Below are 26,742 nucleotides of genomic sequence, written 5' to 3' on the forward strand. Positions count from 1 at the left end.
CACATGCACGACGTGCACACAGGTGCAGAGCGGTGCAAGTGCCATGTGTAATGGTGATAATGTGTCTTAATGGTATAATAATATGAGACTGTGCTAATGTCAGTAATAGTGCACCAGGAATAGTCACCTCCCAAAATAGAGCTGGGGATGGGTGTCATTAAAGAGACTCCACAGAGAGGCCCTTTGTTTGGTGTCAGTGTGTGTGTGTGTGTGTGAAGCGCAGAAATATTCCCAATTATTCTGGCTTCTCTGGCATTCAGAAGAGCACGTGAAAGTAGATTTGTGTGCAAACATGTGTCACAAAGAGGGAAAAACCGTTTAAGATCAAGCTGTTTAAGTATTTCTGATGTCTGTTTTGTGTCTTCTGCGCCGTAGTCACACACCAGCAGATGTGCACACGCTAATCATCCTATGTGTGTGTGTGTGAAATGAGCAAGATGAAGGTTTGAATAGATGATGATAAAAATCCAATTCAGTCCATTTTATTTATGAAGCACGTTTTAAAAACAGAATGTCTCCAAAGTGCTGCACAAAGTCAAATATCACTAAATAAAATAATGATGCAATTAAAGTTAGAACAAGTAAAACATCTAAAATTAATAATTAAAATTCAGTAAACACCTACTGAAAAAAACTAAAATAAAAAAAGAACAAATAAATAAATAAAAAGCTGCATTATTAGAAACACAATTATCTGTTTCAGATGTTTGCAATCACATGTCAACCTTTTCATCTGCAATAACTTTGACACATATGTGCAATATTTTACATAGGACGCATGCATAGATGGTCTTACCATGGGGTGGATGCGAGTAAATGAATGTGCATAGAGCTGTAATGTTTATAACATTAAAATAGAAATATAGAAAAACAATAAACTAAACTTAAATTAAAATAAAATAGGATTGAATAAACCATATTAGTCCAAAATTATATATATATATATATATATATATATATATATATATATAATGTGTGTGTGTATAGAGAGAGAGAGAGAGAGAGAGATAATATTCATTCATTCATTTTCTGAACTGCTTAATCTAATTCAGGGTCGCGGGGAAGCTGGAGCCTATCCCAGCTGGCTTTGGGCGACAGGCAGGGTACACCCTGGACAGCTCACCAGTCCATCGCAGGGCCACACAGAGAGATAAACAACCACTCACGCTCACACTCATTCCTAGGGGCAATTTAGAGTAACCAATTAACTTAACATGCATGTCTTTGGACGGTGGGAGGAAGCCGGAGTACCCGGAGAGAACCCACACATACACGGGGAGAACATGCAGACTCCACACAGAAAGGCCACTGACCAAACCCCTCCCCAGCCAAGGATCAAACCAATGAACTTCTTGCTGTGAGGCCACAGTGCTAACCACTGTGCCACCGTGCGTGTATATGTATGTATATATATGTGTGTGTATATATATATATATATATATATATATGTGTGTGTATATATATATATATATATATATGTGTGTGTATATATATATATATATATATATATGTGTGTGTGTGTGTATATATATATATATATATATATATATGTGTGTGTGTGTATATATATGTATATATACATGAAATATTGCTTTATAGTTCTTATTATCACTAATATTATTGTTATCATATCAGTTTTGTATTTGTTTGTTTGTTTTTAACCCTCAGAATAATGATTCAGGGGAAAAAAGAACAACATAAATGTGCGCGTGCGCGCTTCGGAGTTGCATCGCGACCAGACACGGCTGATGCTTGGAGCTGGAACGTGATTGGTCGCTTCCGCAGCCTCCAAGCTCGCGACTATAAAAGCGGCGACCAGCTGCGGCCGCAGAGCTCCGTCAGTCAGCGCGGAGAGCGGACTCTCCTCTGGACCTCCTCAGGACCTCCTCAGGACTGCAGAAGCAACTTCTGATTAATAACTTCTAATTAAACTGCAATCATCTGCCTGCTGGAATATTAATCAGAAAAGTTTGCATCACGTGACTCCGGTAAGTCCCGAGAGATTGTTCTAAACGTACACAGATAATGTTAAACTCATCACGTCATTGACCTTGATTGAATTTAAAACGCAGACGTACATCCAGCTCGATGAGTTTATCTCAGCTTCGATCTGTCTGTCTGTCCGTGCGCGCGCTCCTCAGTCCAAAAGCTCAACGTTTTGCTCCGATATTGACCAGATTGATTGGATCTTTTTTTTCACTCAGACATTTCACGCGCTGGTATTAAAACTATTAACTTGTCAGTCTGAAAGAAGACAAATAAAGCTTAAACTTTTTGAGTCCTGCTTTTTAACCTTTGACAGAAGACTTTTTTTTTCCAAAGTAAACAGCCTGAAAACAAGCATGAAGACCAAAAATATTCACTTTAGATTAGTTTGCTGCATCGTTCTTAAACATCTGATTTAATTCAACTCATTATCGACTTATATATATTATTATTATTATTATTATATATATATTTATTATATGTATTTAGAAATAATTCATTTGATATTTGTGCAGAATGTCAGAAAGGAATATTCACTGGCATGAAGTGTTGTGGATTTTAAAATGTAATATTTTATTGCAAACATATCAGGGAAGCTCGGCAGGATTATGATTTAAAAGAAGCAAATGAAAGTGATTGATTAGCGTGTTTAAGTGCAGAACAATCCCGTCCAGTTACAGGAAGATGTCAGCTTTTCCTGAACTGTAATCTAAACTTTGTATTTTAGTCTTCAGATTGTAAAAGTTTGAGAAAAGTTCCAGTTGAACTTTAGTCTGAGTTATCTCCTGCTCCAGTCCTGCTCTAGTCCTGCTCTAGTCCTGCTCCAGTCCTGCTCTAGTCCTGCTCTAGTCCTGCTCCAGTCCTGCTCTAGTCCTGCTCTAGTCCTGCCCCGGTCCTGCTCTAGTCCTGCTCTAGTCCTGCCCCAGTCCTGCTCTAGTCCTGCTCCAGTCCTGCTCCAGTCCTGCTCTAGTCCTGCTCTAGTCCTGCTCTAGTCCTGCTCCAGTCCTGCTCTAGTCCTGCTCCAGTCCTGCTCCAGTCCTGCTCTAGTCCTGCTCTAGTCCTGCCCCGGTCCTGCTCTAGTCCTGCTCTAGTCCTGCCCCGGTCCTGCTCTAGTCCTGCTCTAGTCCTGCCCCAGTCCTGCCCCAGTCCTGCTCCAGTCCTGCTCTAGTCCTGCTCTAGTCCTGCTCCAGTCCTGCTCTAGTCCTGCTCCAGTCCTGCTCCAGTCCTGCTCCAGTCCTGCTCCAGTCCTGCTCTAGTCCTGCCCCAGTCCTGCCCCAGTCCTGCCCCAGTCCTGCTCCAGTCCTGCCCCAGTCCTGCTCTAGTCCTGCTCTAGTCCTGCCCCAGTCCTGCTCTAGTCCTGCTCCAGTCCTGCTCTAGTCCTGCTCTAGTCCTGCTCTAGTCCTGCTCCAGTCCTGCTCCAGTCCTGCTCTAGTCCTGCTCTAGTCCTGCCCCGGTCCTGCTCTAGTCCTGCTCTAGTCCTGCCCCGGTCCTGCTCTAGTCCTGCTCTAGTCCTGCCCCAGTCCTGCCCCAGTCCTGCTCCAGTCCTGCTCTAGTCCTGCTCCAGTCCTGCTCTAGTCCTGCTCCAGTCCTGCCCCAGTCCTGCTCTAGTCCTGCCCCAGTCCTGCCCCAGTCCTGCTCTAGTCCTGCTCTAGTCCTGCCCCAGTCCTGCTCTAGTCCTGCTCTAGTCCTGCCCCGGTCCTGCTCTAGTCCTGCTCTAGTCCTGCCCCAGTCCTGCCCCAGTCCTGCTCCAGTCCTGCTCTAGTCCTGCTCTAGTCCTGCCCCAGTCCTGCTCTAGTCCTGCTCCAGTCCTGCTCCAGTCCTGCTCCAGTCCTGCTCTAGTCCTGCTCTAGTCCTGCCCCAGTCCTGCCCCAGTCCTGCCCCAGTCCTGCTCTAGTCCTGCTCTAGTCCTGCCCCAGTCCTGCCCCAGTCCTGCTCTAGTCCTGCTCTAGTCCTGCCCCGGTCCTGCCCCGGTCCTGCCCCAGTCCTGCCCCAGTCCTGCTCCAGTCCTGCTCTAGTCCTGCTCTAGTCCTGCTCCAGTCCTGCTCTAGTCCTGCCCCAGTCCTGCTCCAGCCCTGCTCCAGTCCTGCTCTAGTCCTGCTCTAGTCCTGCCCCAGTCCTGCTCCAGTCCTGCTCCAGTCCTGCTCCAGTCCTGCCCCAGTCCTGCTCTAGTCCTGCTCTAGTCCTGCCCCAGTCCTGCTCTAGTCCTGCCCCAGTCCTGCCCCGGTCCTGCCCCAGTCCTGCCCCAGTCCTGCTCTAGTCCTGCTCCAGTCCTGCTCTAGTCCTGCTCCAGTCCTGCCCCAGTCCTGCTCTAGTCCTGCCCCAGTCCTGCCCCAGTCCTGCCCCGGTCCTGCCCCGGTCCTGCCCCAGTCCTGCCCCAGTCCTGCTCTAGTCCTGCTCCAGTCCTGCTCTAGTCCTGCTCCAGTCCTGCCCCAGTCCTGCTCCAGTCCTGCCCCAGTCCTGCCCCAGTCCTGCCCCAGTCCTGCCCCAGTCCTGCTCTAGTCCTGCCCCAGTCCTGCCCCAGTCCTTCCCCAGTCCTGCCCCAGTCCTGCCCCAGTCCTGCTCCAGTCCTGCCCCGGTCCTGCCCCAGTCCTGCTCCAGTCCTGCCCCAGTCCTGCTCCAGTCCTGCCCCAGTCCTGCCCCAGTCCTGCTCCAGTCCTGCCCCGGTCCTGCCCCGGTCCTGCCCCAGTCCTGCTCCAGTCCTGCCCCAGTCCTGCTCCAGTCCTGCTCCAGTCCTGCTCCAGTCCTGCCCCGGTCCTGCTCCAGTCCTGCTCCAGTCCTGCTCCAGTCCTGCCCCAGTCCTTCCCCAGTCCTGCCCCAGTCCTGCTCTAGTCCTGCTCCAGTCCTGCTCTAGTCCTGCTCCAGTCCTGCCCCAGTCCTGCCCCAGTCCTGCTCCAGTCCTGCTCCAGTCCTGCTCCAGTCCTGCCCCAGTCCTGCCCCGGTCCTGCCCCGGTCCTGCCCCGGTCCTGCCCCAGTCCTGCTCTAGTCCTGCTCTAGTCCTGCCCCGGTCCTGCCCCAGTCCTGCCCCAGTCCTGCTCCAGTCCTGCTCCAGTCCTGCCCCGGTCCTCTGGCTGCCGTTCTTCCCTCCTTTAGTTCTTCTCAGCAGTGCAGCAGGTCAGTTTTCTCTTGCCCTCCTGTTTCATCCTCCTTTCAACACTCACCTCTCCCTCTCCTTATTGTCTCACCCCGCTTTCAATCTGCAGCTAGTCAACTTTCTTACTCCTTTCCTTTTTTTCTCCCTTTTTCTAAGAAGTGGAGCCAACAGAGCTGAAGGTCAGAGATGGATTGGAAGTCAGAATCTATTAGATTAAAGAGGATCGGCCCAATTAAAACTCCGATTAAATCAGACAGTCCTGCTCTAACAGAAGCTAATGAGCTGCCATGTTCTGCAGCACAAAGGCATCATTCACATGATATGGATGGATGATGGCCAAATTTTACAAAACTGACTTCTTGTGATATGTGTGTGAGCTCATCCATGTGATTTTCTGCCTCTGTTTGTGTGTGTGTGTGTGTGTGTGTGTGTGTGATGAGGAGGCAGACCTTTTGGAGCTGAGTGCAGCGACGATGAATAGGACTTAATGTGGAGTGAAAGTGTGTGTTGTGCTTATAGATATTGTTGAAAAGTCCAGATTTCTGTGCAGGTTTGCAGCTCAGCTCATGGATGCGTGTGTGTTGGTGAACGTGTCCTCTGACTGCGTGTTTCTGCCAACGTCGTCAATCAGCCCATTTATCCTCGGACGCCCCGGGCCTTTCTTGGGGGTACACATGATACTTGAGCGGCTCAGAGCTAAGCTCTGTCTGATGGAGAGAAAGAATCTCCTGTCATACACACCGGACACACACACACTGTTCTTCATCTAACCTCAGTTATCACTAGTCCATTTGTCCTGCTTGGTTTTGTCTCACCACCCCAACTCCTGTTATTATCAATCCATTTTTTTTTTTGTCTTTTTTAATCCTCTTGCTGCTTGCAAACACTGTGAGAGAGTGCTGATTATTTTCTCCTATTTTATGTGTGTGTGTTTATTTAAGTACTGAAACTCCAGTTGATTCAGGAGCGATTTGCTCATTGCTCTTCCTCAGCCTGGGATAGTGTGTCGGACTCGGTTCTGCTCCAGCCATGAGTCCCTGTCACACTGCAGGTGGACTAAAAACCACCTGAACAATGTGATGCAGCTGCAGCAACGACTCACATCTGAAACATCTGCCAGGAGCCAAAACGGCTTGTTTATTTCTGACTTTTGGTGTGTAATCCTGACGCGGTTTCTACCAGTGTGTGTCCGGGCCGAGCAGCGCGGGAGTGATTAATAGTGCGGCTTATCAGATGGATCATCTGTCTGGAAACTGTCAGAATCTTCATAAATAAGAAGGATAAAGTGGTTTTTGGTGGATGTGGGTTACCGCTGGAACACGGCACTTCCATGCCCACAACCACCGTCTGATGTGGAGATAAGGAGAAATTCAGATGATGTGTTTACTAACATTGTTGTTTTTGCATTATTGTGTTAATTTAAGACATTTATCTCTGCATTATTGCTATATTTTAATAATAATCCTAAATTTATTTGATAAATGTAAGCTGTTTTTTTTACAAGTTTGGCAACCACTGCGGAAGAAGCGAACTAAGACTGCTGGTTTTAAGTGGACCAGGTTTCACTTTTTTAGTGAAAGTGTGTGTGAGCATTTTCACTCCCAGTTGAAGCAGACCAGTGGACAACACAGCGTGAATCTGTGTAAACGTGAATTTTCTTCTGTCTTCTTGGTCAGCGGGTTGTTTCAGGGCAGGGGTGCCCAATGTCGGTCCTTGAGGGCTGCTGTCCTGCAGGTTTCCCTGCTCCAACACACCTGGCTTCCATTAAACGGATCCAACTGCCAATGAAGTTCTGCACAGTGCCGGAACAGTTTGAGTGAGGTGTGTTGGAGCAGGGATACATGGAAAACCTGCAGGATTGTGGCCCTTGAGAGCGGGTATTGTCACTGCGTGTCCTGGTTCAGGTGGTTTTGTCCTCTGCAGTGTGAAACCAAACCAATAAAATCTGTGGAATTTCTCTAAACTATTATCCTTCTCCAACTGAACCGAGTTCCCCAGACGATCCTGGTGTGAACGCGCCCTTAAGGTTCATTTCTGCTACCTTATGCACATAAATGGGGGAGTCAGTTTTTTTTAATTATTTTTTCTTTAAACTGTTGCTGACAAGCAACAAAGATTCTTCATCTTTACACAATCTGCATACGTCGCTGCCCAAACGTCGCTGCCCAAACGTCGCTGCCCAAACGTCGCTGCCCATACGTCGCTGCTCATACGTCGCTGCCCAAACGTCGCTGCCCAAACGTCGCTGCCCAAACGTCGCTGCCCATACGTCGCTGCCCATACGTCGCTGCCCATACGTCGCTGCCCAAACGTCGCTGCCCAAACGTCGCTGCCCATACGTCGCTGCTCATACGTCGCTGCTCATACGTCGCTGCCCAAACGTCGCTGCCCAAACGTCGCTGCCCATACGTCGCTGCCCATACGTCGCTGCCCAAACGTCGCTGCCCAAACGTCGCTGCCCAAACGTCGCTGCCCATACGTCGCTGCCCAAACGTCGCTGCCCAAACGTCGCTGCCCAAACGTCGCTGCCCATACGTCGCTGCCCATACGTCGGTGCCCATACGTCGCTGCCCATACGTCGCTGCTCATACGTCGCTGCCCATACGTCGCTGCTCGAACGTCGCTGCTCGAACGTTGCTGCTCGAACGTCGCTGCTCGAACGTCGAACGTCAAGTGACAAGAAGCCAATCCCTTAAAAATGGATCAAATGATGCCTGTAGCAGACATCAGGGATGTATGAAACTGTCTCAGGTATCAAAAGTTGACAAGGGGGGGGGGAGCATTCCACAGAAAAGGCCCTGTCCCCCTGAGTTTTAAGCCTCATCTTCGGGACCATAAGCTGGAGCTGGCCCTCTGACCTCACAGCGTCCAGCAGAGTTTGGATGAGGTCAGAAATGTATATCAGGGCCAGTCCATTCAATGCCTTAAAAACAAACAATAAAATCTTAAAATAAACTCTAAAACAAACAGGAAGCCGTTCAAAGACGCAAGAATGGGGAGGGTTTGTTTATGTGTTTTGGTTCCTGGTAAGAGGCGCACAGCGGCATTTTGGACTAACTGTAGTCGATAAAGTGCTCTGTGATTAATTCCACAATAAAGTGCGTTGCAGCAGTCCAGAGGCGAGGAAATAAAAGCACGCATGATGCGTGCAAAATCAGAGAAAGATAAAAAATATTTAGCTTTAGCTAAAAGGCGAAAATGGTACTACTTTGATACTACTGCATTAACTTGTCTATTAAGTTTAGGATCTGAGTCCATCATCACACCCAGGTTGGTGGCTTTGGGTCGGCTGTTCTGACTGAGAAGGCCCGGATCTGACAAGGAGCTGGCACAGACACTAGACCCAAACCTTATTACCTCAGTCTTGGTCTCATTCAAATTAAAAACAGTTTGAGCCAACCAGACCTTGACATCATTAAGAATAAACATGTTTTATGATTAATAAAGTGTGTCCAGCAGGTGTGTGCTTCTTCCTCTCCACAACATTGGTGGCGTTTCCAAGCCCTTTGCTGGGGTTGAAGTCGCCTATACTTTTCACTAGTCGCAGGTTTTCAGGCTTTTTTTACTGTGTAGCTGCTAGGGTTGGGAAAATCGAATCGAAAAATCGAATATCAGGATTTTTTGCTCCACAATTTTAAAATCGATTGTTGAAAATCGATTTCTTTTTTTAAATAAATAAAAATAATCCATTATAAAATTGTCATTTTAATTGTTTTTATTGATCTTTTTAATTGTATTCTTGGGCATTATAGCAGCAGAATGACGGTCTGGCTATGTTTGGTTTTTTCTCAATTGAAATCAAGAAAAATGACCAGCAAAACAAAAGTTTTATGCATTTTTTTTTGTTTTTAATTTACAAAAATCAGTAATATTAAGGAATCGAGTTGGGACAAAAGCATATCGTCACAGTCCTAGTAGCTGCTTGCTTGATGCTCCCTCTGCTCCCCTTGTGAAGCCGTCCTGATTCTCTCAGCTGTCCATTATCAGGTTTTTACTATTGCGAACAAAAACATGACTGTATTGCTTCAGGTAGTATCCACACCTCTGTTTTCATGGTTACCATGCACAACTTTTTTTTTTTTTTTTTAAACCCCTGTCATGCCGAACACCATAACATACAGAACAGCTGTCTGTGTGCCATATTTTTAATTATTTTTATTGTAATCTTTCGTCCTGCTCAAGCAGCAACCTCTGGCGGTTAAAAATTAAGCCTATGCGGAAGTGCATAAAACTGCAGTTCCCCCTTCATACACTAGGGACTGCAAAACAGAGCAAATCCCCATAGACTGCCATGTTAAAAAGACCAACTTCACACTAGAAATAAACATGTTTACAGCGTGGTTCAAAAATCCATTTTAGGTTTAATAGGTCAGGTTTACCTTCATGACAACTGTGGGGGGAGTGAATTTTTTTCTAACTCGCCTGTTTAAAAGTAATTTAATCTCGAAGTTTGGCATATTTAGGGGCGTGTTCTTTTGATTGACAGGTACCTATCTCCGGCTTCAAGTCAGAAGAACGTAAAACAACTGCGGTTTTTAGCACGTGACGAAGCATGCTTCACAATTTTAAAACAAAATTTTCTGTTAGAAAATCTATTTTTATAATATGTAAATGAAAATAATCCATGATTTAGTCCTTTTTATTGTTTTTATTGACCTTTTTACTTGTCCTTTGGGGCATTATAGCAGCAGAATGATGGTCTGACTACTGTGTTATTTATTCCTAGCTGAAATTAAGAAAAATAACAAGCAAAAAAAGTTTTGTATATTTTTTTGTTGGTTTTAGTCTCCAAAAATCAGCAATATTAAGGAATTTTGACAATTGCAATTTAAATTGAATCGGCACCAAAGAAAATGGAATCGAATCGGGACAAAAACATATCGTCACAGCCCTAATATATATAAATTATATTTAAAATGAGAATGTATATATGACAATATATACATATACAATGTGAAAAATTACATAAAAAGTTATTTTTAAATGTTATGCATTACTTTATTACTTGTGGAAGTAATCAACATTGATGTATTCTTTTGGGTGACATAACTGGTATCTGTAACTAGTTACTTTTTCCAGTAACCAGGACAACACTGCCCCATCAGCCCATGACACACTGATAGATAAGATTACATCCAGACAATCTGTAAATTCATAAGAGCTTTATGTTCATAGTTACACTGGATGCATCTGGAATTTTCCAGCAATTTTTTTTATTTTGTTTTTTTTTTATCCAGAAATTCATGACTAGATCTCTGTTCAGTTCTCTCACTCAAGGCGATCAGATTATCACGCCCAAGAGCATAATAAGCTAGGAAGCTTCAATCATTTAAAATCATCCTCTTGTAAACTGCTTCCCTTTCTACATGACATATTTGCTACTTTGCTACATACAGGTGCTACTTTTCTTGTCGAACATGACGCTGCCTCCCTTCAGCTCACGGGGATGAAAGCATTCAGGCTTTGCCAGAATGAAACGATGTGCTGTTGTTTATTTGCATGTGGAGTGAAGGTGGGGAGTGTGAGCTGATCACAAACGCTCCAGAGGCCCATGTGGACATGCATCCTGATTCCAGGTGTGAGCTGACCTACTTAGAGCTGTCCTCCTGTGATCAGATCAGCCAGGACAAACGTAGATGCCAGCAGGGAGAAAGAGCGGGATCAGTCTCAAGTAACCGGCTCAGCTGTGATTAACAAAAGGAACTTTTTGTCAACAGCTTCCCTCCCTGTGGAAACCTTCCCACGGCTTCTCAAGCCTGGCAGAGATAAGACACTTCTTGCTTCATGCAACCTTTATAGTTTTATTAAGAACTAAAACATTTAAGCCAATGAGTGAACATTTAACACAATATCAGAGCTTTTAAAGTAAAAAAAAAAAAAAAAAGTAGAATCAAGTTAAATACTTTAGTCTTAACTCCTTCGTTCAAAATAACTTTTACAGAATTCCATCATAATTACTTCATCACAAACAATAATGTACAAAAATATTAATGATACCCGCTTACTATAATGCTGTGTTTAATTTGACTCAGAGTTTGGAAGTTGGAATTGGGAATGTTCACATTGACAGGTCAGAAAACTTGGAAAACCAGCAGGGAAGCCGCCAGGATGCTCTTTGTTTTGCTTGAGACTTCCGATGCTAACACGTTAGCAACAGCTCCTAAAGTTAGCAGAGAGGCAACATCCTACCTTTTTATTTACTGCATTTTGTAAACTTAATCTGTCTGGTAGTCACAAGTCATTACCCTTAACTATAGATGTGTTTCCATTACACCTAGAATTGCGCAAAAACTAAATATTCCAATTAAGTAAAACACTAATGGAAATGACTACATTTGGAAAAAAAGTCTCAAATATCGCTAAAAAAGTTTTTACGTTCCAATGAGGCGGTTTTTCAGACGTTTCAAAAGAGAAGTATATCGCAAAAGTGTAATGGAAACACTTGAATTTACGTGTCTCCAGACGTGTCGTAGGAGGTCATGTGACCAGTTTTTTTTTTTCCAGTAAAGATGGAGCAGTGTGGAACAAACAACAGCAAATTTCTGAGTTTTAGAAAAGAAAATCAGGGAGAAAAGCCGTGGCAAATTCTCCACAGCAAGTTGAAAACCTTAAAATAACGCTACGTTGCTTCTTTGCATAAGCCGCAATTCTCGTAAAAATGTTGTTCGGTAGACAGTTTGGGCTTATCTGCTAAACACTTGTAAATCTCTTTTATTTTGAAAAAAAAAATGTATTGGAAACATAGCTCATAATTTATGAACAATCAAACAAGTACAATTAGATCTAAATATATTTTCCTCTTGGTTTCATTCAACCTTTTTTTGCTGGGCAGCCATCTAACTCGGCGTAGGCGGTTCTGCTTCCACTTTCCCAGTCGGATTTCTGCCTTCAGAGGGCGTTCATGTTCATGTATTTCCAACAAGGAACTCGGAAAATTCCAAGTACAAATCGAACGCAGCATAAATAAACACATTATTAATTGTTTTCCATCAGCCTCCTGTCTTTTAATTATATCATTTTTATCAACTATTTAAATTTATCCATTGTTTGACATGTTGCCATGTCTTTACTGTGGCATTCCCAGAACTAAATCCTGTTGTTGGGATACAGTCAACTTTGTTTCTTCCTCTTGGACAAAACGTGCTCTCCCTCAACTGGAAATACGTTTTGATACTGATTATTATCTGCTCATCTGTAACTCTGTCCAGGCTTTGAACAATTTAGAGCCCAACATGACATGTTTGACAGGTTTCTGAGACTCATTGTGTGACTTTATTGTAAAAATGTTGTAAAAATGACAGAATATGTCTTAATTTTGTTATATTTTGTTAAAGGGCCAAATAAAGACGTTATTCTTTAAAATAAAAAATAAAAACAAAAACTGTTTTAACCACTTTTTTATGGGTTGGACTTTAAAAAGTTCAAGAAAATTCAAATTTACAGCAAAGAAAAACCTTTTGCTTTATTTTAAGGATGTTATGATTATGAATAATCAGACAATTACTCTCAAAAATATAATCATGGTTGTATTCTTATTATTGTACGTGTTAATTAATCTCACAACACTATAAATGTGCTTGTAAATTTTATTTATTTTGATCTTTTGTTGGCATTTGAAACCAAAACGTTTTATTCCAACTAAATTCCTTGTGTTCAGTAGCGATTAAATAGATCCGATATATTAACTGGATTTCTGTCAGAAAACAGATGGGAGACTTCTCTTTGCTCCCATGTCTAGGTTGTGGTGTTTTTTTAACTGTGTTATATGATTTTTACGTCTGGTTATAGCTCTTCCTTACTGTGTCAGTGGGTTGAAATGACTCTTTGACACAACAAACTGTTTTGTTTTTTATTTTTGAGCGAAACAATGTATGAAAAGTGCTGTTTAAATAAAGATTAATTAAAAACGGAGTAGAGGATTTAAAAAACAGGGAGAAAAAACACCTGACTTCCAGCTGTTCTTTAGCAGATTAGCAGATTTGGGAACGGCACCGACCTCAAACTGAGCTGAAAACTGTGAAACCCTTGTATGGAGCTTTTCTGGAATTTCTCATCCATATAATGAAGCATTCAATGACTGCAACTTGTCACATTGCACCACAAGTCCAAGCCGAGTCATGTTGTTCTTCCCTTTCGACTGTTTCCTCTGAAGGGGTCGCCACAACAAATCATTGCTTGGGTAAATCGGCACGTTTTAAACCGGATGCAACCCACCGCATTTATCTGGGCTTGGGACCGACCCGCAGAGAGCAGTCCTCTTCGTGGCTGCAGCAGCGTAGGGGAACAGTACCCGAACCGGTGAAAGATCTGAGCCATGCCATCCCATCCAAGCGAATCATATGCAATGACTACATTAAAATCCAATCCACTTCATTTATATCACACATTTTATAAACATAAACAGTTTCCAAAGTGTTGCACAGAGTAAAACAAAAACAATGTTACAATACTAAAATATCAATAAATACAGTTATTAACTTAAAATCAATTCCAGTAAACAGGTAAAAACCAATCATTTAATCAAAGAGACACAGAGGACCACACAACTCAATGATCACAAACATGATGCAATAACATTTAATCTTCATTTAGTTTTAATTCGTCTTTAAAGCTAAATCACTTTAAACAGATGAAAAATTACCATGTAAACACCTAATTCCTAATGCAAAAGTCAGTTCAGAATTAAACTTAATTCCAAAGTAAGTGGCTGGTTTGTTTGTATTCCACGCTGATCTTTCTGCCCATGCTCTTTACCTTGTCCCGTCTCCGATGACGCACACATCTCACCCGTTTTTGGTAGTCTTATCTTCCCTCTCCTTCCCAGCTGCTTAAAAAAGTCAAGTAATATGCTTGACTGTTAAAGCTGGTGCTTTAAAAGCACCATAGACCGTAAATGAAAGATGGTCGGAGCCTCAGGCGGTTAAAAGTGTAGCCTATGTTGAAGTGCATAAAACTGCAGCTCCCCCTTCATCCACTAGCGAATCCCCATAGACTCCCATGTTAAAAAGACCAACTTCACACAAGAAATAAACATGTTTACAGCAGAAATAAACATGTTTACAGCAGAAATAAACATGTTTACAGCAGAAATAAACATGTTTACAGCCTGGTACAAAAATCCATTTTTGGTTTAAAAGGTCAGGTTTACCTTCATGACAACTGTGAATTTTTCTTTTTAACTCACCCGTTTAAAAGTAATTTAATCTTGAAGTTCGGCATATTTACAGGCGTGTCCTTTTGATTGACAGGTACCCAATCTCCCGCTTGAAGTAAGAAGAACGTAGAACAACCGCGGTTTTTAGCCGGTTAACACATGACTTAGCTTTAGCCCGCTTACCACTGTTAGCTGGTTAGCTCCTGTTATCTCCGGGTTAGCTCGGTTAGCTCTTAGCTACAGAAAGCTTGGAGTTCGCGCGTTGTCAATGATCCACCATGACGCTCACAGCCCCCCTCTCAGCTCCACCTCTTTGCCCATGTTTGTATTTTCTGGGCGAGACGACATGCATGACGCTGCCAACATGGCGACGGTAGGAACCGCCCACTAAGCTTCAATCCAGCTCTTCAGAAACCTACGGGTGACGTCACGGAGACTCCTTCCATCTTTTTATATGCTGTCTATGGTGGCGACACATGTTCAGCGCCTCTCTTCCTTTCTTTGTAACTTTTTCACATCATGCTTCAGCAAGCGAGTCGTCCTCCACCGCAACACCGCCGTCATTTTCTTCTGTAACCAAAGAAATCCAAGAAGTATGACTAAATCCGATGGTTTTCAGGGTTTCCCGCTCCAACACGCCTCTTCTGCAACTTGCAAGGAATAAAGTCCAAGCTGCAACACTGGGATGTTGCGTAACTTTGTTTTTGTTTTGTGCACTGATCAGCCAATGTGAATCAGACATAATCTTTCATAAGAAGTGATGATATTTAGGAACTTGACTATGATTAATTGTGAAAATAAGTAATGGTGACATCCCTAAACGTGTCATCGTCAATAAATTCAGTTATTCAGTTTCCTCAGAAGACTAACTTTAATGACTACCCTGCCATCTAGCTAATTTCTTTTCTTTTTATTATACTATGTTTTGCCTGTAGGACACCCAAGCTTTGGACCAAACCGCGGCGCCAGACCTGAAGCAAGGCCCGGTGTGCAGACATATGCGTGTACGTCCATTTATACCTCTTATACTGTGAGGATGAAGGCCGTTGCGCTGCTGTTGCTGGGTCTCTGGATGACCACGGAGGCTGGGGCTTCCAGGTTAGTCCGTGACTCTCAGGGCGCCCCTGAAGCTTTAGAACCGTCCAGGAACAACACCTCCATCCAGCCTCTGCCCCCGCAGCCGGGCCGACCACGGAGCCCCTTTCCCCCGATGTGCATAAAGCCCACAGAGATCAAACACGCCTTTAAATATGTGAACACCGTCATTTCCTGTCTGATCTTTGTGGTGGGGATCATCGGCAACTCCACGCTGCTCAGGATCATTTACCGGAACAAGTGCATGAGGAACGGACCAAATGTCTTGATTGGCAGCCTGGCGCTCGGAGACCTGCTCTATATCATCATCGCCATCCCCATCAACGTGTACAAGGTAACCACATTTCTGATTCCTGCGCATCTGTCTTGTGTTGCTTGTCTTTGGGAATTGTGATTTGTGTTTTACATTCATGAATCGGTGCTTTTTTTTTAGCACATCCTGTTCATTTTTTAGTTTATTACTGTGGTGTGCCCTTATATAAATTATTATTCCTTTTTTATAGACTGTTTTGGCTTTTTGCCTCCTAAACATTCATAAAAACAAACAAAACAGATGTGAGAGTGGATTAGAGCCAGATGTTGAACAGGTGCGGCTGACGTGTGGAATTGCTGGACAACATCCTGTTATCAACTTGCCGTGTGTGTGTGTTTGTGTGTGTATTGGCTCGCTTGGAAGGGAAGTCAGCCAGTCCCAGACTCCAAAGCCAAACCAGAGGGCATCCTGAACTAACTTCCAAATCTGATATATTTCATTTTGATTTATTGAAGCTGGAAAATCAGTTTACCTGATCCAGGAAAATCTCACAATTACACCCCGAGTCTTGTTTTCTCTGCTGATGAGGGATCTCTAACCCCGATGTCAGGCTTCGAGATAGTATCACGCTGCATTTCAACTTGATTTAGGCCACTATGAAGGATAAAACACTGTGAAACGATGAAATATGCAGGATTGTTTGTTATTACATGCTCTGTTTTAACCCTGAATGGATCTCATTCCCTCCTGAGTGACTTTAGGACTTCAGCAGTGAGGAAGAATTCCAATTGTAGGTTTTGGCATCGGTTGAATTAACTTTGGAAGCCGTGAAGAAGAACGGACCTCTAAATGAACTTCAGCGGGATTTTTGTCTGTGTGTTTGCACAGGTGACACTGAAGTTCTTCTGATTCCAAATCTTTTTTCTGTTGTCCTGCAGCTGATTGCGGAAGATTGGCCGTTCGGCGTGTACGTCTGCAAGCTAATGCCTTTTATCCAGAAAGCATCAGTCGGCATCACGGTCTTCAGTCTGTGTGCCCTCAGTATCGACCGGTGAGTACACACACACACACACACACACACACACACACACACACGTATTTAAAGACAAATATCCAAATATTAGTACTGAAAGCAGCTGTTTTTGCCTGTTGTTTCCATAGCTACCATGCAGTGACATCGTGGAGCAGGGTGAAGGGAATGGGAATCCCCGTGTGGAAAGCAGTGGAGGTGACGCTGATCTGGCTGGTTGCTGTGGTGCTGGCAGTACCGGAGGCGCTGGCGTTTGACATGATGGAGATGCCATACAGAGGCAACAAGCTGCGCATCTGCCTGCTGCATCCAGAACAGGCCACCAGCTTCATGAAGGTAAACACCGGACTGCTACTCGGCTAACGCGGTGGGAGAAGCAGATTTATCGTTAAAGCAGGGCTGCCACATCGCTGCATTCATGCTGATTATATTTGTCTGTTTCCACGAAATAAAAACCTTTAAAATGTTATAAAACACAGCAGCTAAAACCAAATTATATTACCATTTATGTATTATCAACTCAATATGGATATGTTATTGTTGTCATGCAGTGTCCACCACAGTGGAATTCTGTTTGAAAGCTGTTTTCTACTACCTGCATGGGGGAGGATATGTTTGTATTACTGCTGCTTCAGCATCATCCAGTCAACTTCCACTCACTGAAAAACATAAATGTAAAGCTTAATATACGTAGTTGTCAAGCTTAAAAAGTTTTATAACCATGAACAACAAGTTAAAAGTCACCAAAACTTAAAAATATTACGACAGAAGCCTTTCTGATAGAAGTATCATGTTATAAATAAGTCTATAAATAAAGATCGAGCCTCCGTGATGTCACCCGTAGGTAGCTAAGAGCTTTATTGAAGCTTGTAAAATAAAGAAAAACAAATAAATAGAAAATAAAAATAAAAAAAGCTGTAAGAGACACAAATGGGCAAAGAGGTGGAGCTGAGAGGGGGGCTGTGAGTGCTGAGGTGGACGATTGACATCTATCAAACTCTGACCTGCCTGTAGCTAAGAGCTAACAAAGCTACGGGAGCTAACAGCAGCTAACCAAGCTAATGGGAGATAACAGGAGCTAACCAAGCTAACAGGAGCTAACCAAGCGAACAGGAGATAACAGGAGCTAACCAGCTAACGGAGTTAGGCGGGCTAAAGCTAAATCACGCTGTTAACCAGCTAAAATTCATGGTTGTGCACTCTGCACTTCTTTCTTATCGGGTACCTGTCAATCAGAAGGATACGCCCCTAATCGTGCCAAATTTTTTAGATTAAATTACTTTTAAATGGAGAAGTTAGAAAATAATTCAACCCCCCACAGTTATCATGAAGGTAAACCTGACCTATTAAACCTAAAATGTTTTTTGTAGCAGACGGTAAACATGTTTTTTTCTGCTGTAAACATGTTTATTTCTGCTGTAAACATGTTTATTTCTGCTGTAAACATGTTTATTTCTGCTGTGAAATTGGTCTTTTTAACATGGGAGTCTATGGGGATTCACTCTGTTTTGGAGCCCCTAGTGGATGGAGGGAGAACTGCAGTTTTTGTCACTTTAGCATAGGCTTCACTTTGCTTGAATCTACACCAACAAGCTGTAAAAACAGCAGCTAGAGTATCTGTAAAGCTTTGCTATAAGTTAAGTGTACATTTCTGCATTTTAACTGATCATTTTTCATATTTTTATTCTTTTAGCCTTTATTTTCTCCGTTAGCTTTAAATTATCTGCCAGTTAGAAGTTAAAACATGTCGATGTGCAGCCAATGGCAATGCTGTCATCATCATGCTACCACCGAATAGTTGGTATCAACCACAAAGTCCTGCTTAGATTGACGAGACGGAGCGGTTTCTCTCTCTTCGCATCATGTTTGCCTGCACAAAGTTGAGTAGTTTCTGCTCTCCAGATGCTGAAATATTTCAGTCTGGTCCAAAAGTGATAAGCTGACCTGATCTGCAAAAAAAAATTGCCTGACACCATCATCGCGCAACGGCTTGTTTTTCAAACAGTGAGATAAGGATGAAGCATGAAAATACGCACAAGAAAAACAACTAAATGATTTACTGCTATGTGCTTTCATGCTTCTCAGAACTAAAAAGCACATTTAGTTTGTGTCCCACACACATGTGGTGAGAATTACCCAGAACGTTCATTCAGATTGAGGAAGAAAAAACTGGATTGTTTTCAGCTTGCACCTGGCCTTACTTTCAAGTATTTAAAAAAGTAAAATCAAGAACATTGCATGCAAATCATCTTGGAGTGACTCTTTCTCATCATGATGGGCTCATGGGGCTGCACAGGAAGACAGAAATTACCAAAACATTTGCAATATGTGACCTTTTCAAGACAGAAGGAAAGACATGGAGGTAAACGCTGAACATAACCCAGTAATTTCCGCGTAATGTCATCACTGATATGGTTCACACTGAGCCAGAGGGGAACTGATAGAACTGAGGAAACATCTTCAAGTCTGCCAAAACCAAATTTTTCTAAATGGAAAATAAGACCAAGAGGAAGATTTTTCACTAAACTGTGAAAGTCAAAACCAATTTTAATCTCATTTCCATGCCAAGTTTCAAGCACCAGTATGTTTCCACCCAGCTTTAAACGCAATTTTTGACATCATTATGTGAATTTATTTTGCTTGATTTTTGCTGTTTAGAGTTAGTCTTTAAGTTTTCTATATTTTTTGCAGTTCTACCAAGAAGTCAAAGACTGGTGGCTGTTTGGCTTTTATTTCTGCTTCCCATTGGCCTGCACGGGAATCTTCTACACGCTCATGAGCTGCGAGATGCTCAGTCGCAAAAAAGGCATGCGAATCGCGCTCAACGACCACATGAAGCAGGTATACGAGCAAAATGACAGCGGATCTCATGCACAAAGAGTCCAACAGGGGGGATTAAAGGTCTTTTTTTGTGTGTGTAGAGGAGGGAAGTGGCAAAGACGGTGTTCTGCCTGGTGTTGATCTTTGCTTTCTGCTGGCTGCCTCTTCATCTCAGCCGTATTCTGAAGAAAACCTTCTACGACCAAAACGACCCCAACCGCTGCGAGCTGCTCAGGTAAGCTCAGACTCAACACTACGTCGCTGAAAGCTTCATGTCAACTCATTGTTTGTGATTCCTTGGCTTCCTGTAGCCTTTACAGTAAACTCTGCCCTTTCTCCTGACAGCTTCCTCTTAGTGATGGATTACATCGGCATCAACATGGCCTCGCTAAACTCCTGCATTAACCCCATTGCCCTCTACTTTGTCAGCCAGAAGTTTAAAAACTGTTTCCAGGTGAGAAGGAACACTTTGACATTGGATCTTAAAGTGGAACTATTCTGTGAATTTCAGGCTAATTTATTTTTATTTCTGAGACCAGAAGGGCTGGGATTGATGGAGTTATTGTCACAAATGGCTTTATTTACTTCATACCGACCCTCTCCGTAGGCTGTCAGATCAGCCTGCGGGCAAAACGAGTGGATTGAGACTCTTCCGCATTAAGCCCCGCCTCCCGCCACCGCACTACATCGGGAGCGCGCACCGCACCTGCTTTCGCCGTCATTGTAACATCTCATAAACAGAAGGATTAGGCTAATATGAACTCAATAAAAAAACAAAATACAATGTCAGCACATAGCATACAGCCCTACATGTTGGAACCTGAATCAGAGCCTGAAAACGAAGTGGAAAACAGCAACCCACAGCAACGAATGCAGCAGGATGTCTCTCTTTGGTAAACTCACCAGCCATTGTTGGAAATAACTTTATCCCACGTTTTCCACCCGCCTGATGTATTTGTACATGCCCTTGTTAACCAGTAGAAGGTAACCAATCACCGAACCTTATCCCCCGGGACGTCACAAGGATTTCCAAGTGGAAAAAAACTCTCTAAAACGACACGTTTTTCGTCGCCATGGAAACCGAACGGAGAGAGCGCTGGAACTCAAACTCAAACATGCGTTTAGGTGATAAAAAACAGTGTCGTTCACATGTCTGATGAGGATTCAACACTGTAACACTGTAGAAAGCTCAGAAAACTCCAAATACCAGAATAGCACCCCTTTAAAACTCTGCTAAACGACCGACGACTCGGTCGCTATCGCTGATCTTGTCAACACTTTCTCAGGAACGGTAACTCTGTGGAGTCGATTATGATCCATAGCTTACTTTTAAGGTGATCTATCAAAAGTTTTCCAGGCATTTATATCCCAACCAGAAGGTTTATAATCCAGCTGCAAATGTAGTTTTTTGTCCAGAGACTCTGATTAATAAATAGTTTTTATTCAACCAGGTTTGTCCGGTTGAGAGACTTGGCCAAGAGGACAGCAACAAAACAACACATAAAACTGACAATGTTCCAACTTTCTCATATAAAACACAGACAAAGCTGACAGCAGTGATGATGAGACTGCACGGCTCCGTTTGACCGTATTCCTTTAAAGTATACCTGAAAGTCCAATCAGGAGCTCCAGAACCGAGCTTTGAGAAGAAGATTCACACATCTCAGCCTTTATATGCAAAGCAACCACAAGGACAGTTTGGGTGAAATTCCATGGAAAACATATCGCCTGGACCTTAAAACAACATTTTCTTTTTTAATAACAAGTTTCATAGTTATGCAACACAGGCTAGCAGTCATACCAGGACCCCGTTTGCCAGGACCGCTCTGTCACATTTCAGTGTATAATACAGAGGATCTGAAATATGGAACAAACTACCAACGTATCTTACGGATATTACACAAATCCAGTTTAAAAAAATGCTCTTGAGTCAAGAAAACTTTCCACATGAACTCTTCTGACTAAACCAGCGTTTCTGTATGTTTTTTTTATGTTTGCATTTTTATAAAGTAAATGAACTTGTCCTTTGTTAAACCCTTTGAGGGGTTTTTTGTGACCTTCCATCACATTGTTTTAAGTGAAATGTTTATGCAACATATGTTTTTCTTTTTATGTGAAAAACTATTAAATGAAAGACCGACAAGCTGCCTAAAAGCTACAGCTTTTAGGCAGCTGTAGCTCAGGAGGAAGAGCAGTTGTCCTTCAACAGGTAAGTTGAGGGATCGATTCCAGGCTTCCCCTGAAATGCCGAAGTGTCCTAGGGCAAGACACTGAACCCCAAACTGCCCCCCGATGTGCCTATCGGGGTATAAGTGTGTAGAATGAGTGTGTGTGTGAATGGGTGAATGTGACAAGTAGTGTAAAGCGCTTTGAGTGGTCTGTATGACTAGAAAAGCGCTATAGAAGTACAAGTCCATTTACCAAGCTTAGTTAGTTAGTCATTTTGGGATTTTGGTTGACCTTTATGGTGTTGCATCTGTTATTGCATTCATTTTATGTCATTTAAGCCTCATAAAGAGTTTCTCAGGAAATGTTTGTGACATTCTTGTGTGCGTGTTGCTGTTTTGCAGTCCTGCCTGTGCTGCTGGTGCTACAGAACGTCTCCTCTGGACGAGCGAGGCTCAGGAGGCCGATGGAAGGGCTCCTGCCACGGAAACGGACTGGACCGCTCCAGCTCCCGCTCCAGTCAGAAATACACAAGCTCTTCATAGGCGAACAACCCAGTGTGCACAGCCCAGCCCCCCATCAGCAGCTCCCTTCCCGGAGAAACAGCGGTCCACGATCCGGTCTGAGTCGGGGGGGGGTGGAAGTCTCCTCTGCTGGATAACCACAGACTGAAAGACTCAAACCGACGAACCCAAACAGGACTGTCGCCGTTCAGGCTGAATTAGTAAAATCCAAAAGCTCCAATGAAACTAAAGCTGCGTACACGTGTTCACGCTTGCGTAGAGGACTTGAAGGGCTCTCAGTGGACCAGAAAGTCAAAATACATTTGTGGAGGATGTCCGAATCAATCCATGTGTAAATAAATGTACAGGATATTGTAATCGCTCTGTGTATTATAGGAGTCTCCTCCAAAGACCCTCAGATCAGAAGCAGAGACTGGCAGAGTAGAAAATGTCATATACTCAATCATTAGCAATTAATAGGAATGGCTGGTTGTCCCCCGACAGCCCAACGTCCTGAATATGGGGAGCTCTACAATACGGATTAGCTTGCTTACAAGTGCACTGCAACACACAAAATATCACACCCCACACCAACAAGGCGAGCAACAGCACTGCAAACAAACCCCATTAAGAGTCTATCAGAACAGGAAGACTTTAAACGCACACCATAGACTGTATATAAAGAGATGGACGGAGTCTGCGTGACGTCACCCGTAGGTTTCTGAAGAGCTGAATTGAAGCTCGGTGGGCGGTTCCTACCATCACCATCTTGGCAGAGGCCTGCGCGTCGTCTCACCCGGAAAATACAAATATGGGCAAAAAGGTGGAGCTGAGAGGGCAGCAGCGAGCGTCATGGCGGATGATTGACATCGAGCGAACTCCGAGCTTTCTGTAGCTAAAAGCTAACCGAGCTAACCCCGAGATAACGGAAGCTACCCAGCTAACGGAGGTAAGCGGGCTAAAGCTAAGTCACGTTGTTAACCAGCTAAAAACCGCAATTGTTCTACGTTCTTCTTACCTGTCAATCAAAAGAACACGCCCCTAAATATGCCAAACTTTGACATTAAATTACTTTAAAACGGGCGAGTTAGAAAAAAATTCACTCCCCCCCACAGTTGTCATGAAGGTAAACCTGACCTAATAATAAACCGAAAATGGATTTTTGAACCAGGCTGTAAACATGTTTATTTCTGCCGTGAAGTTGGTCTTTTTAACATGGGAGTCTATGGGGATTTGCTCTGTTTTGCAGCCCCTAGTGGATGAAGGGGGAACTGCAGTTTTATGCACTTCCGCATAGGCTTCACTTTTAACCGCCGGAGGTTGCCGCTTGACACACACTTATAAATAAGTCCCGCTATGCGCATCCCGGACCCGACACCCCCACTCTGGAACTGCATGTAGCCTGCGAGTTAAACTGCCATTATGCCTAAAATCAATTAAATCTTACATGTATCCATACACCCATACATGCACACACACACACACTGAATGGTTTTAAAACATCACTTAGCTCGCCCAGGATTCGAGACCTTCCCCCGGGGTCTGAGCGTGGCCCTGGTCCGCCCCAAAACAGTTTAGCTGTGCGGGGGAACTGCCGGTCCAGCGCCAGAGGCTCCTCCGAAGACTCGAGGAGGGTCACCTCTTCAACCTGGAGAGTGGCAGGGGGCACGCTCCTAAGTCGCCCCTATCTAACCCACGCTCCACCTGCCTATGCGGCCAATCTAACCCTCTAGCCCCGCTGACTAACTTCGCCGCCGGCAGCCCTAACCAGCTGCGATCGGCACCCTCCCCAAATCGACAGTTACCCTGAGCGCTTGCGGTTTGCTTGGCGGGGCTTCCGCCCTTTAACACCACTCTCCAAGACACGCCCTCCACTCTCACTACTCCTTTTAACACCTCACCTCCTACCAGGTGATCCGTCATCACAGCTGAACGTCACACTCCTTCAGTTTTCACACACACCACCCTCTCTCCCTGCAGCCATACTCATTACAGTATTTACGTGTGGACTTTTGCTTCTAACTAGCCAAAGTGCTCCATGTATGAATAAGTACCGCTCAGCTCTACCTGTTGCAGCTTTCTAACCTCACGAGGAACGCTCGAGGGAAACTCTGATGCAGAGTCCTTTGAGACTGAAAGGATTGGCACCTTTGAGACTCAGCGCCTCAGAGACGCCTGTCTTTTTACTTCAACAACAAGATCAGTAGCTGATTATCTGCCTATGATGTGTGTGTCGCGTGTCCTGAAATCCCATACGTACCAGTTACTTCCCGGCCGAGTTAAATGGGCCCCACTGTGTACCTTAGAGTCATGTGAAGAGTTGCACATGGGAAATCATTTTTCTTAAGTCATGTGGTGGCAGCTGTTGTCCAGGAACACTGGCGAACACCAGATGATGCGTCATGCTTGGTGTAAAAAGTTCGAACCCCTCTCTTACAATGCAGCTTCTATTCTTCTAAAAGCACAAAGCGCATGAAGAGCTTGTGTAACCTCCAACCTGAGGTCCCTGAACATGTCTCCTCCGTCAGGTGATGTCACAAAGATGTTCCTGTTACTTTGATTACTTTTTTATTACCATTATTGAGCCGTTTAAATGTATTTTTTATGGAAAGATAAGCTGTGTGGAGCAGGATGAGTGATTTTAGGTGGATGGATTGAACTACACGGTGATCATGTAGGTGCCCTGCCAAGTCATGCTGCTTCCTGACACTGGTATGCACGTTAAATTAGCCACTGGGGTGACTGGAAGTCGTTAATTCTAGAAGTTACTGGGGTAACCAGGTTGAAAACCACTTCTTGGCTCATGCTAACTGGGATTAAGGCTCTCAAGACAGGATAAAGCAAGAGTACGAAGGAATATTAAGACCCGGTTTAAATCGTTCTGATGAGATTTAAGTGTAACTTGCTGAGTTTATTCAACCCAGTTCATTTGAACTGTGTTAAAACAATAGAAATTGATTAGAAGTCTTATCAGCTAAAGCCAACCAATCCACCAGATCACGTCTCCACCTCCATCCAGTCCCCTGCTGAAAACTATTTTAAATGTTTGGTTTGTTTGTTTTTCTCTTTTTAAGACTAAGACTTTTCACATAAAGCTGATTTTCATGGTTATTTTCTTCCTGTTTGGACTATATTTACATTCACATGTTGCATTAGTCCATAAATGAGCCAAACTGGTTAAAGTGGTGTCAGTTCGTGCCATCTTCTCCCCGCTGTTTAGCTACATGTAAACTTGACCATATGTTGCAGTTTGAGTGGAAACATGTTGAAATAATGTGAGGTTGAAGATCACAAGGTGTGAATACGGCGTTGGTCCTGATGTAAATACATTTATACAGTACGTATTTGTTCCGCGTATGCAGTAATAAATATTATTTTATAGCATGTGTGTAGTTTTTCATTGACTGAGAGTTGATTTTAATCTTTATGAAGGATAATGTGGCAAAGCACCTCCACTTTTCCAGCTGTATGGAGGGGTGGTGAACTCTTGCTGGGGCTGAACCATAACTATAATCTCTATTATTAATATCCTGCTAAAGGCTACATGTGCAGTGGACTTTTTTTCTTTTTCAAGAGAGACCACATTTGGTTTTTATCTCATGCCAAAGACCATCAAAGAAAAACTTACGTCAAACATTTAACTTTGCCTTGTCTAAAATGATTGTTTAGGTCATATGGGTCAATTCCAAGAATGAGGTTTTTAGCGATATGGCGCTGATTAAATGTGGAAAAAGCTTTTTGACATTTAGATCATGTTACAGAATTCGGGAGGTTCTGTTTTGTTTCAGTTCAGCTGTTTCTTGGAAAATGACCACAAGTTCCACAAGGCTGAAAAACTCTTCCTGCAGGTTGAAATCTGAGGTTTCAGTGTCAGAAAACCTTTCAGCAATGCCAGAGGCGAGTTTAAATGGATATCTGAAAAAGAGCAGGCTGCAGGATGTGAACTCAGTGTCAAAGACAAACGCTGCTGCATTAACAAACGTTACTTTAAACACCAGTATAATCAGACAAATCATTTTTATATATCAACCATTCCTATCCGCTGAGTTGAAATGAACTGGTACCAGTTTAGTTTGGCGGACTCGCCATCCCCGCTGCTGGACCAAACATCATGGCGTATCATCGCGACGTGTCTTAAATAAAACTTAGAGAGCTGCAAGTTTATCTCACATGGAGTAAATTCTGAGCTTCGTGACATTTACAAAACCACATCAAACACGGTGCGACACAATTCATAAAAACAAGAATTTATTCCCAGCAGCGCCTCAGCGTCACTTTCTTTGGCTGGAAATAAACCAGTTCAGGGACAAACAGAATCATAAGTCATACCAAAGTCTTATGATTGATGTGGTTTTGGACGCAGAAGGAGTTGGAGTGTCCTCCTTCTGTGCATGTCTGGTGCTTTTAAGTGCCTTTTGTGAAAGTGGAGATTTATGATCATCTTGGACTAAATAAGTTCTCCACTGTGCTGGAATTTACATGTCTTCTGTGCAGCGTAGCTTACACTACTTCACTGCATTTATGATTACGTCAGGCAATTTCATTTGCAAACGTTTCATGGCCAAGTTATTGAGCATTAAGCATTAAAAGCATTATGGCAGCGTGCAGAGGAAGCATTCAAAAGTATTTTGACTTTCAAAAATT

The 26,742-nt window shown here is 43.5% G+C and overlaps 1 protein-coding gene across 1 annotated transcript; it reads left to right on the forward strand.

Moving 5' to 3' along the window:
- Window positions 1-1,848: 1,848 nt before the first annotated feature.
- Window positions 1,849-25,408, forward strand: LOC306763435 (endothelin receptor type B-like). The gene is made up of 8 exons (XM_079250239.1): window positions 1,849-1,988; window positions 15,167-15,660; window positions 16,518-16,630; window positions 16,741-16,945; window positions 19,301-19,450; window positions 19,531-19,664; window positions 19,775-19,883; window positions 22,000-25,408. The coding sequence occupies exons 2-8, from the start codon at window positions 15,268-15,270 to the stop codon at window positions 22,138-22,140; spliced, it is 1,245 nt and encodes a 414-aa protein (XP_079106365.1). The 5' UTR covers window positions 1,849-1,988; window positions 15,167-15,267; the 3' UTR covers window positions 22,141-25,408.
- Window positions 25,409-26,742: the final 1,334 nt, after the last annotated feature.

The sequence above is a fragment of the Telmatherina bonti genome, assembly GCF_933228915.1.
Source record: "Telmatherina bonti genome assembly, chromosome: 12".
NCBI classification, from domain to species: Eukaryota; Metazoa; Chordata; class Actinopteri; order Atheriniformes; family Telmatherinidae; genus Telmatherina; species Telmatherina bonti.